This window comes from Balearica regulorum, chromosome 12 (assembly GCF_011004875.1).
Source record: "Balearica regulorum gibbericeps isolate bBalReg1 chromosome 12, bBalReg1.pri, whole genome shotgun sequence".
Taxonomy (NCBI): domain Eukaryota; kingdom Metazoa; phylum Chordata; class Aves; order Gruiformes; family Gruidae; genus Balearica; species Balearica regulorum.
In genome coordinates this window covers 2,142,189-2,158,836 of record NC_046195.1, presented here as the reverse complement: position 1 = coordinate 2,158,836, position 16,648 = coordinate 2,142,189, and the positions used below count along the sequence as shown (strand labels likewise).

General features: G+C 44.2%; 1 protein-coding gene across 5 annotated transcripts in view; it reads right to left on the bottom strand.

Annotated features, from left to right (window-relative positions):
• MYO9A (myosin IXA) overlaps positions 1–16,648 on the bottom strand; it is a 181,436-nt gene that overhangs the window by 31,511 nt on the left and 133,277 nt on the right. For all 5 annotated transcript variants that reach the window (XM_075764813.1, XM_075764809.1, XM_075764810.1 and 2 more), the window contains 6 exons: positions 15,957–16,152; positions 11,538–11,657; positions 6,937–7,012; positions 2,027–2,170; positions 1,289–1,328; positions 65–187 (listed from right to left, as the gene is read on the bottom strand). In XM_075764813.1, the coding sequence (XP_075620928.1) occupies positions 65–187; positions 1,289–1,328; positions 2,027–2,170; positions 6,937–7,012; positions 11,538–11,657; positions 15,957–16,152 (699 nt within the window). The remainder of the gene's footprint in view (positions 1–64; positions 188–1,288; positions 1,329–2,026; positions 2,171–6,936; positions 7,013–11,537; positions 11,658–15,956; positions 16,153–16,648) is intronic.

The window sequence follows — 16,648 nt, the reverse complement described above, 5'->3', positions numbered from 1 at the left end:
CCGGGGGACCTGGAGCAGGTATTTGCTTTTAATTCACCTCTCCGTATCAAAGGCAAAGGATTACCTGGAACTGGGCGCTGATGCTGGGCGGTTTTTTCTTCTTATGGAGGTGGAGGAGAGATTTGGTTATGCGGTCGTGCAGCGTCAGGTTGGTTAGGTGCTTGAGGGACTTCACATCCAGCATGTGCTGTAGAAAAAGAGAGACCCCATTTGTTCTTGACAAATAGAAGGATAACTAGATCTTATCGCCGTGCTAGCTGCTGTATCCCTCTTTATACCCTCCGCAGGACTTCCTTAGGTGACCACCCTACTTAATCTCAACGGGAAACACCGAGGGATGGCTTGAAATGGAGCTCTGCTCTATTTGGCCAGAGTCAGATCCCCCAGGTCACGTTCAAGCTCCTCTGAGGACTTGCCAAGGGCATCTTTCACCATGGGAAGTTTGGCTCTCCTACCCACTAAGGGCTGCAGACAAACTACTCACCGTTAACGAGCAGTTCATTATTAACTGCATCTCATAGAATCATAGAATCTTAAAGTTGGAAAAGACCTCTAGGATCATCAAGTCCAACTGTCAACCCAACACCACCGTGTCTACTAAACCATGTCCCGAAGTGCCACATCTACGTGTTTTTTGAACACCTCCAGGGATGGTGACTCCACCACCCCTCTGGGCAGCCTGTTCCAATGCCTGACCGCTCTTTCGGTGAAGTATCGGTGAAGGTATCTGTGCCTCTCCAGGTGCAACGTGCACGCAGGGAGGAGTAAAACCAGGAGGAATCTGCTCCTTCTGATCCTCTGTTCCTAACCACCGATGCAGCACCAGCAAGGACCACAACAAGCATTATTCTTCTAGATTCAACGGATCTCTTGGCATCTTTTAAAATACAGTAAATGCAGCCAAGATGGAGGGAAACTGAATATTAGACAAGTCTGTTGTCTATCAGGTACCAGCCCTCTTGCATAACCTACCTGCTCGTTTCAGTTTAGAGATTTTATTATCAAATTTCACCACCACATATGTACTCCTTCCCAGGAGGAGGAGAAAAGGAGCCACAGCAAGTCCAAGAAAGGAGGACGCAAACGCTCATACGGCCCTCTCCCAGCACAAATCAGGGCTGAAACAATTTTGGTTTTTATAGAAAGTAAAGAGCCCTGAACAGAGGTGAGTTGACCAAGGTCTTGATGTAGACACGAGTGGCCTTCCTCTCACCCATCAGCATCTCGCTGCTGTACCTACACTCATAACCCACGGACCAGCAAGGTAAAAACGCTGCTTCTCGCTCACCTTTGGGAGATTGGGTTTGGCTTTGAAGTTCTTGTTTCGCCTGGGGAGATAATAAATGGCTCAGGTTAATCCACGCGTGCAATTGCAGGATGGAGGAGTTTATGAAACAAGCCCTTCCAAATTCCCTTTGGGGGCTGCTTCCTATGACCTGCACTGAAATGGGGCTGCTTCTGCGTGCCGCAAACGAGTTTTACAAATTTAGCGGCACAGGTTTGAGGGGAAGGTAGCCAATTAAAGGGAATCGTTACATTGGAAATGACGGGGAGGCTGGTAATTTGGGTAGAGTGAGGGATCGGTGTCACAAAATGACTGACCGCCCCCCTGCTTTCTCATACCCCGCGTTAACTCCAGCCGCCCCGGCGATGTTCTCTGAACCTGCTGATGAAGCTGCAGCATGAATCATTGACATCATTTTCCCACCTAATTTGTAACGGAAACTTTGATATCACGTTAAAAAATGTGACTGCATTACATCGCTGTCATATCTTGAGACTGGTTTGACCAGCAGATTCATTCCTTCTCTCTTCCCCTGCGTCAGTCGTTACAAATGAATGATTAGAGTTAAATAAATCAGATGCGTAAAACATACTGCGGTCGCTTTGACCCAACGGTGAAACGTCTCCAAGTCTATTTGAAACCCTGGTATTTTTATATTCTGGCTATTTACATTCCTCTCGCTACCCATGCTGCTCATTACGCTCCAGGAATAAAGCCAAAACCCCCTCCTTTGGCACTGACATGAGGATGCCGTGGGCCCTCTCCAGCAGCTTGCTGTTGGTCGCGTTGACGAATATCCCATCTTTGTCTAGGAAGGCGCCGGGACCGGCGAGCCTGCTGTGCCGCATTCCCATCCGGCCGTTCCAGCCAACCGCGTAGGCATCGCTGCAACACCAAACACCGCACGGCGTTAGGAAGACATAAAAAATAAACCCCCAACCCTGGTTCTGTGACAAAATAAAAAATGAGATCACGAAATAAACCGTCGGTAGAAAATAAGAGTCGGCATTTTAGCCTTTTTACTGTAAATATGCTCCCATGGGATGAGGTCATGATGCCTGACACCACATGAAGCGATCGGCTAATTAAGCACCTTTTAAAAATCAAATATTCATAAAAGGATCAAAACTATCAGCAGGAGAATAACAGCTCCCAGTTCTCCCAGTCGCAAGTCTCGGGTCTGAAGATACCCCGGTGGGCCGAAGGATATGAGACTATGACCTCGGCCATCAGCCCTGCCATCATTAATAGTCACAACTTCAGATGATGCTCGTGCTGACTCTGTCTTTTCTAATTCATGCAATCATCTCATTAGGAAAAGAAAAAGCAAATAGCATTTGCAATGAACTAATTATTTGCCACAAACGAAGGATGCCAGCCCCAGCAGGATTAATAGGTCAGCCCAGAATCACTCACTGGGACCTGAGCGCAAATCGCTCGCCCAATTTGGTCTTCTCCGCCGTGGAGCTGAGGTGCTTTGGTCTCCAAAAACGCTCACCTGGCTGCTGAAGGATTGAAGGGAATGGTGGGAGGAACCAAAATCCTCCCTTGGAGGAAGGCAAACTGGTACTTGGCAAAGCGCCGCGGCAGGGCAAATAATTTCCAGAGTTGAGGAGCCTTCCTATGGGGTCTGGGGTTACACAAAGCCTCTCTCAAGCTGCACCCAACGGCAATACTTTTGGTTTGGTTGTTGGCTTTTGGCTTGTTTTTTTTTAATTTTAAATTCTCTACCAGCCTTGCAGAAACCATCATATGAAAGAAAGGTGATCTAAGGAAGGCTGTGGGGTCTGCAAGCTCCCCCCCACCGTCCTGAGCTATCTCAGACAGGAGGAAAAGGAATAGGAGGAGACTCAATGCAGCACCAGGCTTCTAGTCATGAGGATGCTGAAGGACACGGTGGTTTAAATGGGGCCTCCGGCACCGGTCACTTCTGAGGTCTGGCAACAAGGCAGCTCTTTGCCTTAAAGATTTGATCTGGAGGAAGGGCAAAAATCAAGTGAAATTAAAAAAAATAAAGCACATCAAGTTGTTAATTCAGCCAACTCAAAGCCTGGAGCCAGATCCTTGGAGCGACGTGACACTGGAGTGCAAGTTGCGTTGCTGCCTCGCCGCAGCGCTTTCCAAATTCCTTCCTAGCCCCGTTAAATCAGCATTTTGACATGTACGACTATTAAAAGAAAGGGTGAATCACAGCAAAGTAAACCCCTGGCTGAGCGTTCCAGGACCTGCTTTTTTGTAAGCAGCCTGTTGGATTCAAGGAAGGCCAGCGAGAAGCTTAAATATCCAGGTGATCTCTCCTGTCCACCTTCTTTCTCTTTACAGCTAAGGTCCCATCCAGCAAAAACCTCCTATTTGCAGGAGGAAAAAAAATAAAATAAAAAATCACCAAAATCACCAGTGGATGGGTACCACTGAACCTCAATGAACACTTTTAGGGATGTACAACCCATCATTAATCCTGGCCGACCTCAATGCACTCTCAGGCTTGAGACCGGCTGTGGAGATATGGACTCTGAACAAGACTAGAGAATAGAAAACCCTAGAAATTCCCATGTGGTTTGGGGAAAAAAAAATAAAGAGGTAAAATGACAGCTCTGTTTGTTATGGACACTTTAGGATGGATACATGTGCACGGTGACTGACACAGCCTTTTTGGTACTTGGGAGGTCAATCATCTCATCAAGCCCAAAACCCAACTGTTTCAAGACAACCCGATCAACACCTGCTTTCCTGCACACCGCTTAGACATCGCTCCACAGGAAACAGTTTCATCAATGAACATAAGGCAGCAAGAAAACAGACAGCCTGAGCGGTTTTGGTTAGCGATGGCATGGTTTTCATTACTCGATGGTCGGTGAAGGTATTTCCAAGGCACGCCGCTTTCCCGATGCTCTGCTGAACTCTGGTTTCCCCCCCTTTCCAGCATGTGCAAACCACCCGTCCGCTTTCTTCTGAGATCAGAAGAGCACTTGGCTCGCTAAACCCTCCGCAATGACTTCCTGCGTGATGTCATGCCTGAAATTGCTTTTAGAAGCAAGCCCCGGGCTATCCTGTGGGTTGGATGTACAACGCAGACGTATCAGCGACCGCATGATCATGAGATGGCTTTGAAAGCAAATTCCTGTTTGATTTAGCTCTGTAAATCGCTTGCCAGTCTATCTGCTGGAAAGCTGTTAAAGTAAATTTCTTTTCTACACGCGTTACCTTCACCCCTGTATTTACCCCTTCTTGCTCGACATGGGCAATTTAACTGAAATACCAACATTGATCACGTGTGACGTGACTCTTCAGATCAAAATCACGACTCTTCTGACCAAAATCACTTCAGATCAAAATCATCCGCAATGAAAGGTATCAAAATCACCGGCTTATTCTCTCTATTACGAGAGACCCGGTTTGTGCTTTCAGAGGAAGGGGCACAGATGACATTTGGGGACCCATCACTGATGACGCCCAAGAGAAGCAAAGATCACGGATTGTGTTACTGAGGCACCACACCAAGAGGAACATAGAGTTAGAACAGCTTCAAAAGTACATTTTCTGCAAATATATCGATAAAGGGAAAAAACTCTCTGTCCTGACCCTGTTGTTAGGATACAACAGCTGGGGATGATGGAAGACACAGTAGTCGCTGCCCTTGATCCTGGCTGTTTAAGGCAACTTGTCTGCTATGTTGGCTCGGACTAAGCCAAATAAATAGAGCTGACCACAGACTGAACTCCACAGTAAATAAAAACATCTCCTTCATTGCCTGGGACAGGAGGAGCTTCCAAGCCTTTACAACGGCCCCTCGCTGAGATAATTGAGATGTTTTGGGCTATGAAAATGCTGGCAGCCCAAGCTGCCGCACTAATATGCCTCCAAAGCTGGAGCTAGACAGTCAAAAACAGCCCCGTCCCCCTTCACAGACATTCTTCACGCACCAACATCAGATTTGAAGGCGTGCTAGAGAAACTGCAGAACTTCTCTTATCTACACGAGAAGATCTCCACAGGGACAAAGTTTCACGTTACATCACGTTTAGGGAAACCTGCGCAACCAGAGATGCTAGAAACAGTAAATGTCACCTCTGGAGGCACCAACCTTCTCTGCCTCAAACGTTACCGTGTACCTACTATCATCATAACACAACAGATTAGAGCCGTAGCAGCTAGTACAATAGGAGAAAGAAAAGGAGGGGTGGGAAAGACTGATGTGAGGACAACCAGGGTGGCATCACCTTCCCACAATGGGGTGAGATTGCTTGCACAAGCTGGATTTCTGTCCAAACTCGTGAAGTGGCACAAATTTACGAATTTAATCAAAAGATTTTATGGAAATCATGTCCCATCTGACCACTGAAAATAAGCCAACTTGTAATGATAAGAGAATATTCTGTTCTCCTTCAGCAGGGTGCCACCACCACAGAAATTCAAGGCAAGAAGGATATTCTAGTCTTGATGGCACTCAGAGGGCACATGGTGAACAAAGCCAGACAATAAAAGCCATTTTTGTTCCCTAGAAAAAAAGGGAAGGTCTATATCTAATTTCTATCTTGGTCATTTGGCATTAAAGCCAGTAAAAAATGAGGTTAAATAAGGTATTTGGAGGATACTTTATTTTGTGTGGAAGGGAAGGCCACTGAGATGCAAGGACCATTACAGAGGATTTGATGGACACGTTTTAGGAGACAACTTCAGACTCCTGTGGACTTGTTCTGGACTTCTCACGAAACTCCGAGCAGCCACGAAATTACATCTGGATGTCTGCAGCTCCAAGCAATGGTTTCAGGAGCTGAGAATGCTCTGATCATATCTTTCCCCAGCTCACACACACATTTCTGCTCAGAGGGAAGCAGAGAGGCATCGTACCCCTTTAGAGGTGGTATTTGGATAATTAAACTTTCTGGGGTCTGCAGAGGAATAGCACAAGAGTAGCCGGAAAAAAAGGAGGAGGATCAGCACCCAGATATCCCTTTGAAATGAAGACATTTTGCTTCGCGAGCAACTTAATTCTGAAATGGATGTGGAAAATCTTTTGCAGAAGAGTGTAGATCTGCATCTCAAAGTGTAGGCCTGACTCTCAAGCAAAAAGGTCTCATTAAGTAGTTGCTTGAATGGTCAAAACCTTCAAGGAAGGATTAAAAAAATAAAACTGTACATAAAAACTGTAAAAATTGAACCTTTTTGATGTTAACATGCTTCTTTCCCTTAAAAACAAGCAAACGTTTGACAAAGTACCATCTCAGGCCCCATAACTTCCCAGGTCCTCCACACTCAGTGGCACCCACAGCCACCATCACACCGCTTGCGTGCAGTTCTGCACCCAAACGCATCTTTTTTCTTTTTTTTTTCCTTGAGAAAAATCCCTCAATACATTTTTATTTCCTTGATATTGACACATTCGTTATTTTTTTTCGCAAGCTTCTTACCACCTTGTATGCCACACCACCTACAATTGCTGCCGTTTGATGGAGGAAAGTTGCTTTCCCTGCCTACCGTTAAGTCAGATAAAAGATACTTAGATACGATCACATAGCAGAGAAAGAACAAAGAGAAGACAAAATTAATAAGCAAGCTGGGAGAAACATTAATAGAGTCATTTATCACAACAGACAGTGCTCTCCCATCCCAGATTTCCTTGTCGTGCCAAGGTAAAAGCAAGAGACTTACCGCTGGGTCCTCTCGTTGATTGTATTGACTCCCTGAAGATCCGAGAGTGGTGTCCGCGGGCTCTTCCGAGTAATACCTAAAGCAGCACATGAAAAAAGATGTTTCCACCTGGCTCTTCACCAAAAGGCAATTAGCACAGCCATAGCTTAGCGCTGACTACAGCGAGGAGGAGCGTATACGTGTCATGGCACATGCTGAGCATACAAGGGTGCCAAGGGTGCCGACATACCCATCGTCTACTAAGTTCTACCTCTCTGCCGCAGAGTCATCGCCCTTATGAGTAACGCTGTTTGCTCAAGCCTACAAATTCCCCTCCCACACGTGCACGTTGTGTTAGGGACACGTTGTCCCAAGGGAGTAAGCAAACGGGGCGAAGGGAAAGGTCGCTGCGACGGGGGGGAACCAGCCACCCATGTCCTCCAAGTCCAAAATATTCCTAAGCTCTCCGCTGTGCGTGGGACAACCCAGTTGCTTGCACGGGTAAAACACCCGGACGTAAGTAGCGTGCTTGGAAAAATGGTCATTTATTCCTCGCGCACTGCTTCCCTTCCTACAGATATATGGACAGGGACACGTATAGCAAGTAGTGTATACTGCACGGGGAGGTTTTATTGCCTATTGAACCTATATCCTTTAATAGGGGTAGTTTTAGAATAATTTATATTTAATAAATAGCCAAGGAAGTTATCACGCATGGTTACAGAAGCAGATGTTTCAAGCTGTTATCTTCCCCAAAGTGGAAATGTTTTGTAACCAAGCATTTAGGAAGACAGAAGACAATTTTCGTAGACAACAAAACGCTTTTTCAAGTCACTAAACTATAGAGGTTTAAAGACCCAATAAGCTCGAATTTGACATGAAAACAACCGAGCAATTTTTTAACTGTCTCGAAATTGCTGCTGTGAGACAGGAAACATCACAGCGCTCACCTGAACATGGGAAAAATATATTCCTTTACCCTGAGATTTCTGCAGTGGAAAAAAAAATTGGAAAAAAAAACCCAACCCTCTCTAAAAAGAAAGAAGTCTAAACTACAGTTTGTAACAGAATAGGAAGAAGCAATAGCATGTCTCCTCCTCCCCACATTTCTCATTTTCCTATTTAATACAGCCCAGATACTGAGCTAAAAGGTGCCCTAAAGATCTTTTTATTCTGAAGATGAACGCAAAGCAAATGCGCAGAGATCTGAGCCTGTCCTGAGTCCTCAGCGACTGAAATTTCTAACGAGGAGATGAATTCCTACCAAACCTCAACAGGCGACATCCCTTTAACGGGATATCTACTGTCCTCCCTTACCCATTGAGATGACCTAACAGCTTGTCTTGAAGCCTGAACACTGGGCAGGAGATGCCCGAAAAAGCTGATGGTCCACGTGGTTAAGTTATTGTATCTAAAGGTGGCCAAACAGCCTAGAAACCCGACCAAAAGAAAATTCGGGCGTGTGCTGCCACAGGTCATCTTTGATCCTGCCCGTGCTCCAAGGCAAGACCAAATTCCTGCTGAGAAGGGTTTTGCAATCTCCAACTCTAGAGATTTTTGGAAAGCAACCCAGATAATCTATCCCAGTGCCTAGCTGTGCCTAGAGCTCAAACCTCTCTTTTTAATCCCCCTTTTTGCCATTTAAGCCGTTTTTTATTGCCTTTCTCATCCTAGGGACGTTCTTTTACCTCTTTCAAGACTGGGATTGCTGTGCCAAAAGTTGCTTGTTTAGAGCACAGAAACAATTGTAAAGGGCAGGAGGAAAATGAGAATAATCAGGAATCTGCTTAAAATACTGCGTTAGTATTTCCTGTAGCTAGTTTTACATTAAGAAAGCACCTAACATCCAGCTGCATCTATTTTTTATACAGTATATATGCCTGAATACTTCCCCATTAAGGCACAGAAGGCTTCTCTAACCTAAAGCATTTCATGAAAAAGGGGCTTTCACCGGTATTCTTAAGATTTTTTGAGTCCATGCCGTTCTTTTTGGAGTAAATTCTGTCCTCCTTCACTTCCCACCAAAGAAATCCCTGAAAGAAAAAGCCCAAACCACCACCTAACCCAAAAAGTTGGGCTGAAGCTATGAAGACAAGGTTGTGAAAAGGGAATTTCTATTTCAGGCTTCCAGATAACAGCTGCATTAAAACCGCATTGTAATTCCGCCAGCTTAGCACTTTAAGCAATTTTTTTGATTAATGGAACTTTTCGATCATGGTGCACAAGCTGGGTTAAAGAGGATTGGTTTAGATATACAAAAAAAAAAAAAAAGACGACTTTTCTATATTGTGCCATCACTTATCTCTTAAAAGAAGAAATACATACATGCCAAATAAAAGTTGTCATATTGATGTAGCCCCTTTTCTGGGAAACAGAGTGGGGCTTTTTTTTTTTTTTTAGACGTGAAAGGGAAAAAGGTTTTAAATTTAAGCCAATGCGGCTTTGAGAATTTTGTATAGCGAATACGGGCGATTAAATTGCACATTTTAATACGCTGCGCGCAAAGAGCAGCGGCGTGAGTGGAAACCACTCCCTTCGCCCAGCTCAGATGCAGACTGATCTATTTTACATTTCAGGAAGAAAATTATTCTGATGATTGTTCAAACACATGCCCTTTTCTCCAGCCGTAGTGTTTCAGAAAGACAGACTGATTTGCCTAACACGTCTTTGCCCTCATTGAGAAGAGCTTTGCATAATCCCAGTCTACTCCCTACTTATGAACATCAACCAGCAGAGCTTCAGTCTTGAACTAAGAGATGTCTAAACCCAGCGTCTTGCTCTTGTGGAAGACCATAAATTAACCGATAGACTCAAAAAACACCAGCAAAGCGGCTGAGATGGTAAAGGAAGGGCTATCAGTTGGCTCGAATACCAAGTGACCTAAAGAGAATCTCAATACGTTCATCGAATCAATTAGTTTTCTCTCTCTGTGCATAGCTAGAACCAATCGCGCAGTTCAAGACGAGATGATCTGTTTGGTCCCTCTCTCAAGGATGACGTGATGTAACCCCATCTGACTTCTGGGAAAAGCCGAGTCCCCGGGGCCAACCTCAGCCCGAGTATACTCAACCCGCAAGCCTGCTAAATTCAGCACCCAAAAATTATACGTGCTCCGACCCCGGTTCAGCCTGCCAAAGGAACGAAGCCTGGGGAAGCAGCTTGCAGGAGCACACCCCGTGGGAAGATGCAAATGATTTCTGAACGCAGGACGTGAATTACTCGTTTGTCAGGTCGGGTGCTCTCGGCCAATTCACAAACTATGGCAACGTTACTCTTGGATCAATGGTTGGTTTTATCCTAAGAGAGATCCAACTGTGTGGACTGGTCCATAATAAGCGAGGTTTTAACATGTTAAGCTTAAATTAAGTCTCTCTTTCTAAGTGTCTCTTGAGTTGTATGAATTTCCTTCTTAAGCCTAACCAATTGCACATTAACCCCTCTCCAAACTTCCCATATTGCTGAGCTAACTTACCAGTTAAAATTTAATTAACCTCACTTAAAATTACTCTACTGATAATCGCCTTCCTTTTCAATAGTTTCTTAGTAGGATCAGTAAGCTCATTTAGCACAATGCCACTTAAGAAAAATCTAGCGCTGTGCTTGCCTTAATGCTTTGTATTTCCTTGTAGCAATGGTGGGAACTTGTAGGAAAAAATAATGTAGTCGGAATTAAGCATTACCATCTAAATTAAGGAAGCATGGAAATCTGATATAAGATTTCTAGCAGGAAAAGGACATTTGTGAAGACTTAACATGCAACTACTGTACTTACCGTGCTCAGCTTGCAGAAAAAAAAACGTTTTGCATTTACACCTAAGTTGCACGACGTTTAAGTTAGCAACTTGTGCTGAGGATTTGCCCTGGAAGACTGAATATAGCAGCGCTCTATTTCTGTAAGCTTTAATGTGCAACATCAAGGAAGAGAATAACGGCAGAAAAATGATATATCTAAAGATATGAGCACCAAATACATATTTTTATATATATATAAAATATAGTAGCACAGGCAGAAGTGTCCATGTTGTCATGCAGGATGAGTTTATTATGTGACAGAGGAGTGAGGAGGAAGAAACGGAGACCAAGTGCATCCTTACCCAAATCATTCTGTAAAATAACATTGCCAAATGCTTTGGTTTTAAGTACAAGCCCTCAGAGACAATATTTTCACAAGCTAAAGTTATTTGCAAAGTCCAATGAAATCCAAATAAAGTCAAATTCCAGCTGCATCAGCCATGTGCCTTACATCAGGAATATTCCTACTGGACCTGTTGTGCTTTGAAGTTATTATCACACATGTGATAACAACAATAAAACACACCCAAAAATACCCCTAGCGTCAGCATCCCGACTTAAAGTCAGCGAATGAACGGCGAAACCGCCAACAAAATGATGCGGTATCTCAAGAGCTGTGGGTTTGCATTTAATTTGACTCTTCAAAGTCTGCCTAATAATTTCCCGATAGGCTCAAAATTGCTCTAAGGTGGCCGCTTCGATCCTGAAAGTCTCCTCAGGTGGGTTTTTTGTTTGGTTTTTTTTCCCCTTTCTATGCTGAATGCACCTGGTTTCCATTTCTCGGCGTGCGAGTGTCGTATCAGAGGGAAGGGCGGGTGGTGAAGCCTTACTGTACTTCTCCTCCTTGCATCTCTGCAGGATCTCTAAGCTCCTCTGATGAACTGGGTGATGGAGAAAGCTAAAACTATCCACACTTTTCAAAACCGCACATGGCACTGCATCATCATGCCCTTGGGAAGCAAAATAAAAACAACAACAACAACAAGAAAAAAAAAAAAACGGAGAGAAGAGAAAGATTATACAAGCAGAAATCAGGAGAGGGTAAAGAACAAGCCCGAAGGACGCGAGGGCTCGAGGGTCGCGCGTTTTTTGCGCTTCACGCAATTTAACCTTGGTTTCCTCCAGACGCGGGAGCGATGGGCTGGATCGTGTCCCGGCCCCACTTTCAACCCTTATTAGCCAGAGTACAATCGCCCTATAATCACTCCGAGATTATCAGGGCAAAAAATAGATGATTAGGTAAATTTATACTTTTATTAGCTGTTTTTTAAAATAATTTCCATGCCTCTGCCAGGTGTTATCCGTAATTCCCTGCGCAGATGCTCCCAGACGCGGCCACAATGAATTCTCATCTCGCATCCCAGTGCCACGTTTTGCTCAGATATTGCAATTAAAAGGAAAAATAGAGATTATTTGTATTAAACAAGGGTTCCGTATTCCTCAAGGGCAAAGGATACAGAGCCTGGAGTTAGGTAGGATGGTTTGAAGTCAAAAGTTGGAAGAAACCATGGTTGCATGGCCATGAGGACTTTTGATGGCCCAGCTCCAACAGCAGGGCGGAGGAAAGATTACGCAGGTGACACTGCGCAAACAGGCAGCACCCCTCCGTCATCGTTTAGGTGGCCGAGTCAAGGGATACCTCATGCTCCCGTTGAGGCGTGATGAGGTCACCGAGGAGTTACCTTGCGTCAGCACGTACGGAAGCATTTCATACCAATGCATTAAATCATCAGAAAGGAGTGATCTGAACTTTCCAGAGGAACACTGTCAAGGTCCATCTTGCATTAACACCACCTCAGACTCCTCAAAGATCATTATTTTGGTTGCTATCACCTTTAGTTGGCAAACACAGATGGGGGTTTTTTATTCTTTTGGGGGGAGTGGGTTTTTTTGGTGCCTGGCTTCAGGAACAAATCAGCAGAAGTCAACGGGCTTGTTTTGGAGACGGCATTATCGTGTAGGTCAGCCGCAAAGGGCGCTAACCCAAGGAGCAACCCTCGTTGGCCAAATGCAAATGCAGAGCCCATCGAGGGAGGGCACAGCCCCAGGACCACGAAACCCTTCGTCAAAGCGAGGATTTAGGTTTGTGACCAGTGAAACCAAGATGAGAAAGCTGGGAGTCTCCACGGCCTGGTTTATATGAACAGCACCAGTTCTGCCATCAAGTTTTCACTAACAAAGAATTCATGGTTTTTCCATTATGAATTCATATCGATGATAGAGCAAAAAAAGTCAATCAGCCAAATTTCTTTCCTAAAAAGCTTGATAATGTTCCTTTAATCAAAGTTCATTAACAAATCCAGTTCAAACATGTAGTTCTTTTGGACTATCTCAATCCTCCCTGATAAACTCATTAATAATAATAACAACAATTAAAAAAAAAAATCAAATTATTGAAAAAGTCCACCCTTCAGCTAATTGCATCTTGCCAGATCCCGGCGTGTTTCATCCGAGGAGGGTGGGCAGCACCGTAAGAGGTATCTCTTGGGCAGAAGAGAAAGGTACCCAACAAAGTTCACCGTAACACCACTTTGCTGCTCTTCACCTCCGGATTAACGAGGACAATCGCACAGTCACTAAAAGCTACACTATGAAGATATTAAGAGGACAAAAAAAGGAGAGTTCCCCAAAGCTAGCAGGAAAAAGTGATGGAAGCATCCGTAGCACTGGTTGGCACTGCTGGCACAGAGATGATAACCAAAAGGATGATGCAAAAAGAAAGCAGAGCAAAAATGTGCAGAGCTGCTTATACATAAGGCGGAGATTTTTAATTAAAATCCCCATTGGGTATTGCCACCATGACTTGGACAGGCCTTCAGACAGATAAAAGCAAGGGAGATCCATTTGGGGTTAAGACAAAAGAGTGCAAAGAGCCTTAAATAAAAAAAAACAACAACATGCGTCAAGAGATTTTCCTGCTAATTAATTACACCTGCCTGATGGACGGTAGCAGCAGCAGAGGGATCTCAGAAACCAAGGTGGGGGGGCAGCACGCCTTTTAAAAAATTCTATACAAATATTAAGTGTTGCACACTTGGATAAACGTACGCGTGTGAAGTTATTCTCAGCTAATCTACTTTAATTTTATCAAAAGCTCCACATCCGTGGGCAGTAAGGCATTCAGCTCAGGCTAATTAAAGCCAGCAAGGTTTGGTAAAAAAGACGAGATAAACCTAAAACATATGGTGTCTTCGGTTGTCTGCTTTTGTCTATTGAGACGGGGTAACTTTAGTGATTCTTTAATAATTCACAAATGTCTTCTGCCATAGGTGCAAAGCATCTGTTTGCGGCTTTTTTCCATTATTTCAGGGAGCAGGAGGGACCAGCAACATCTGGTAGCAGACTCTTTGGCAAGATAGATGGGATTTTGGAGAGGGACAACCGAACGGGAGATGGGCACGAGGTCTCGCCAGCAAAAACACGATGAAAACGTTGCTACGGATCTCACCTTGCTACCACTACCTGGGCAGAAGTCACGCTAGGAGATGGTGGGTACCTCTTCCAAAGAGGTGGTCCCAGCTCTGCCATTGCTTGTAGGGCAAGCTCTCCCGACAGATAAGGTGTACCTCAACATGGGAATGAGATTTAGGTAATCTTCTCTAGATCTGCCTATATAACGGTGACTTTCTCCTGCCTTTTTCCCAGTTTAGGCTGAAGATGCACATAGAAATTCAAGCTATAAATTAGCTGAGGATTGTTGGGAAGTTTAAGACAAACCTTATCCAGCTTTTTGAAGGGTTTGGGGTTGTTGGGTTTTTTTCTTTTTCACTCAAAAAACAAAGATTACAAAGCACAAAGCCATTTGAAAGGGGGCCAAAGGACGGCAGATAGATAAGACAGCAGCTACGTGTGCCAGAAAAGGTTTAGAAACTCAGGCATTACTGTGTTAGTTTTGGTATGGAAAGAGAAGGTGGTGCAAGAAATGAGTCTCCCAGAATTGTCTGAAAAGCTCCTGGACTCTATTTTATACCTATATATTTATACATATATATACACACACACACACAAGCACGTTAATGCCACAAAGTGAAGACTGAAAAGCGGAAAGCTAGCTAGTGCGGAGGCGAGCACGGCAGGCACGACTGATTGCCAAGAGATACAGATAGCGAAGCAGGGCTTGAAATTAGCTGTTACTTCCCACGACTGAATGTATTTTTATCCCCTTGACCACCTCACTGTCGTTCAGCCTGGCCTTTAAGCAAGATGAAAAGACGATGCCAGGAAAACTCAACTACAGATTTCCGAAGGCAACTCTTTCGAGCGACGGTTTTCCCAATGCCAAACGTCTTTGCCAGCTACCTCTCGGCGTTTTGATGTTGCCTTGACGTGCCAGACAGACCCAGGTTCATGAGAAACATCTTTTCTTTTACGCCGTAGCCAAGTGGTTCGAGAGGAAAAGCCTCAAGAGCTGAAAGCTGATTTTTGCCTCCTGCTCTTCTTGAGATGCTATTATTCACCCCGAACAAGAAAAATTATTCTTTCCGCTTGTATGGTTTCCATACCTACGTTCCTTGTCCCAGGCTCCTCGGCTCTCCTTGCTGCACACCTCTCTGACTAAAAAAAAATTCATGGTGCAGCTCCGTGCTTAATTTTAACTCAGCTGACGTTTTCCCTGCTGAGGCTTTAATTTCATCATGAATTTCAAGCCCTCTCATGCCCAGAAATTAATAGTAATAGCTTGTACCCGTCTTTCCAAAATTGCTTTATGCAGAGAAATGGCCTAAAAGCCCAGCCAGGTATTGCCTGCCACAGCATGATGATGCACCATTACTTTCCTTTAATTTAATGCCCCCGCGTTCGGCGTGAGGTGGTTCTAGATGACCGCAAAGCAATGAATTTTGCTAGACTAGAGACATGCTCTCTTGCAGCTTAAAGGGTGAAGAGCTTGAAAAATTATAGAGGAGAATTATTTCCTTTTTTTGTTTCCAGATGGAACTAACAGTTCAAGAATTCCTAGCAAAAGTAATTTGCCTTATTTGCCGAATAATTTTAACGTCTCTGTTCGAATCATTCAGGATTTCCTATGCCTGCATCCTACAAAAAGGAAAAGTTAAAGCAGCAGTAAAGTGAAAATCTTGTCTTGCGGTGCGTTAAAATCCAAAGGTACCTTTAAATGTCACTTTTGTACAGCAAAAACCTTAGATTAATGGCTCCTAATAAGTCAGGCTACTTATAATACTGTAGGAATATATTAGACCTAAATTGCTGCTGAAAAACAAGTGCTAGGAATAGAAGATCAGCACACATACCAGTTTTCTTCTCCACGTATCGTCTTCCAGCCTCCCTAAAAGCAACCATCGCCCTGAAAAAAGCTCGCAGGACGGCCCAGCGGAAGACGGCAACCGGGTCGATGCCGATCATCCCGCAGATAAAGGCGTTTTTGCTGCTTCGCAGGAGAGCTACGATGTCTGGGCGCATATGATCTGTGTTTTTCTCACGGAAATCCTAGGGAAGGAGAAAAAGGAGGGGGAGAAAAGAGGAAAATAAACAATATCTACAAGATAACGCCAGGTAAGATCTGCCAGGTTATCCCTGGGACAGCACAGCTACTGAATCCTGCTTCTTTTTTTTCTGCCTCCATATTAGGAAAATATCCATATCCTCCATATCCAGAAAATAAATGTTTTAACCCCAAACACTGCTCTCTGAAGCATCTCGAAGCTGATGCTGAAGTTTGTCACGTGCAGTCATTGCATCAGAAACACAATTACCGATTTGCACTCGTAAATCCCGAGGCTGTTTCTCATATAGGCTCACCTTCCCACCAGAATGGCTTCTGCTAATTATTGGTGTGAATATAGAGTCAACTTTGAAATCATTCGCACGGGATTTTATAAAGTACCTGCAGCAGTGAGATGCTGAGACCTATGTTCATGTAACCTGTATTAAAAAATGACTAATGATGAAAAAAACCATTGTATTTTCTATACAAACCAAGCCC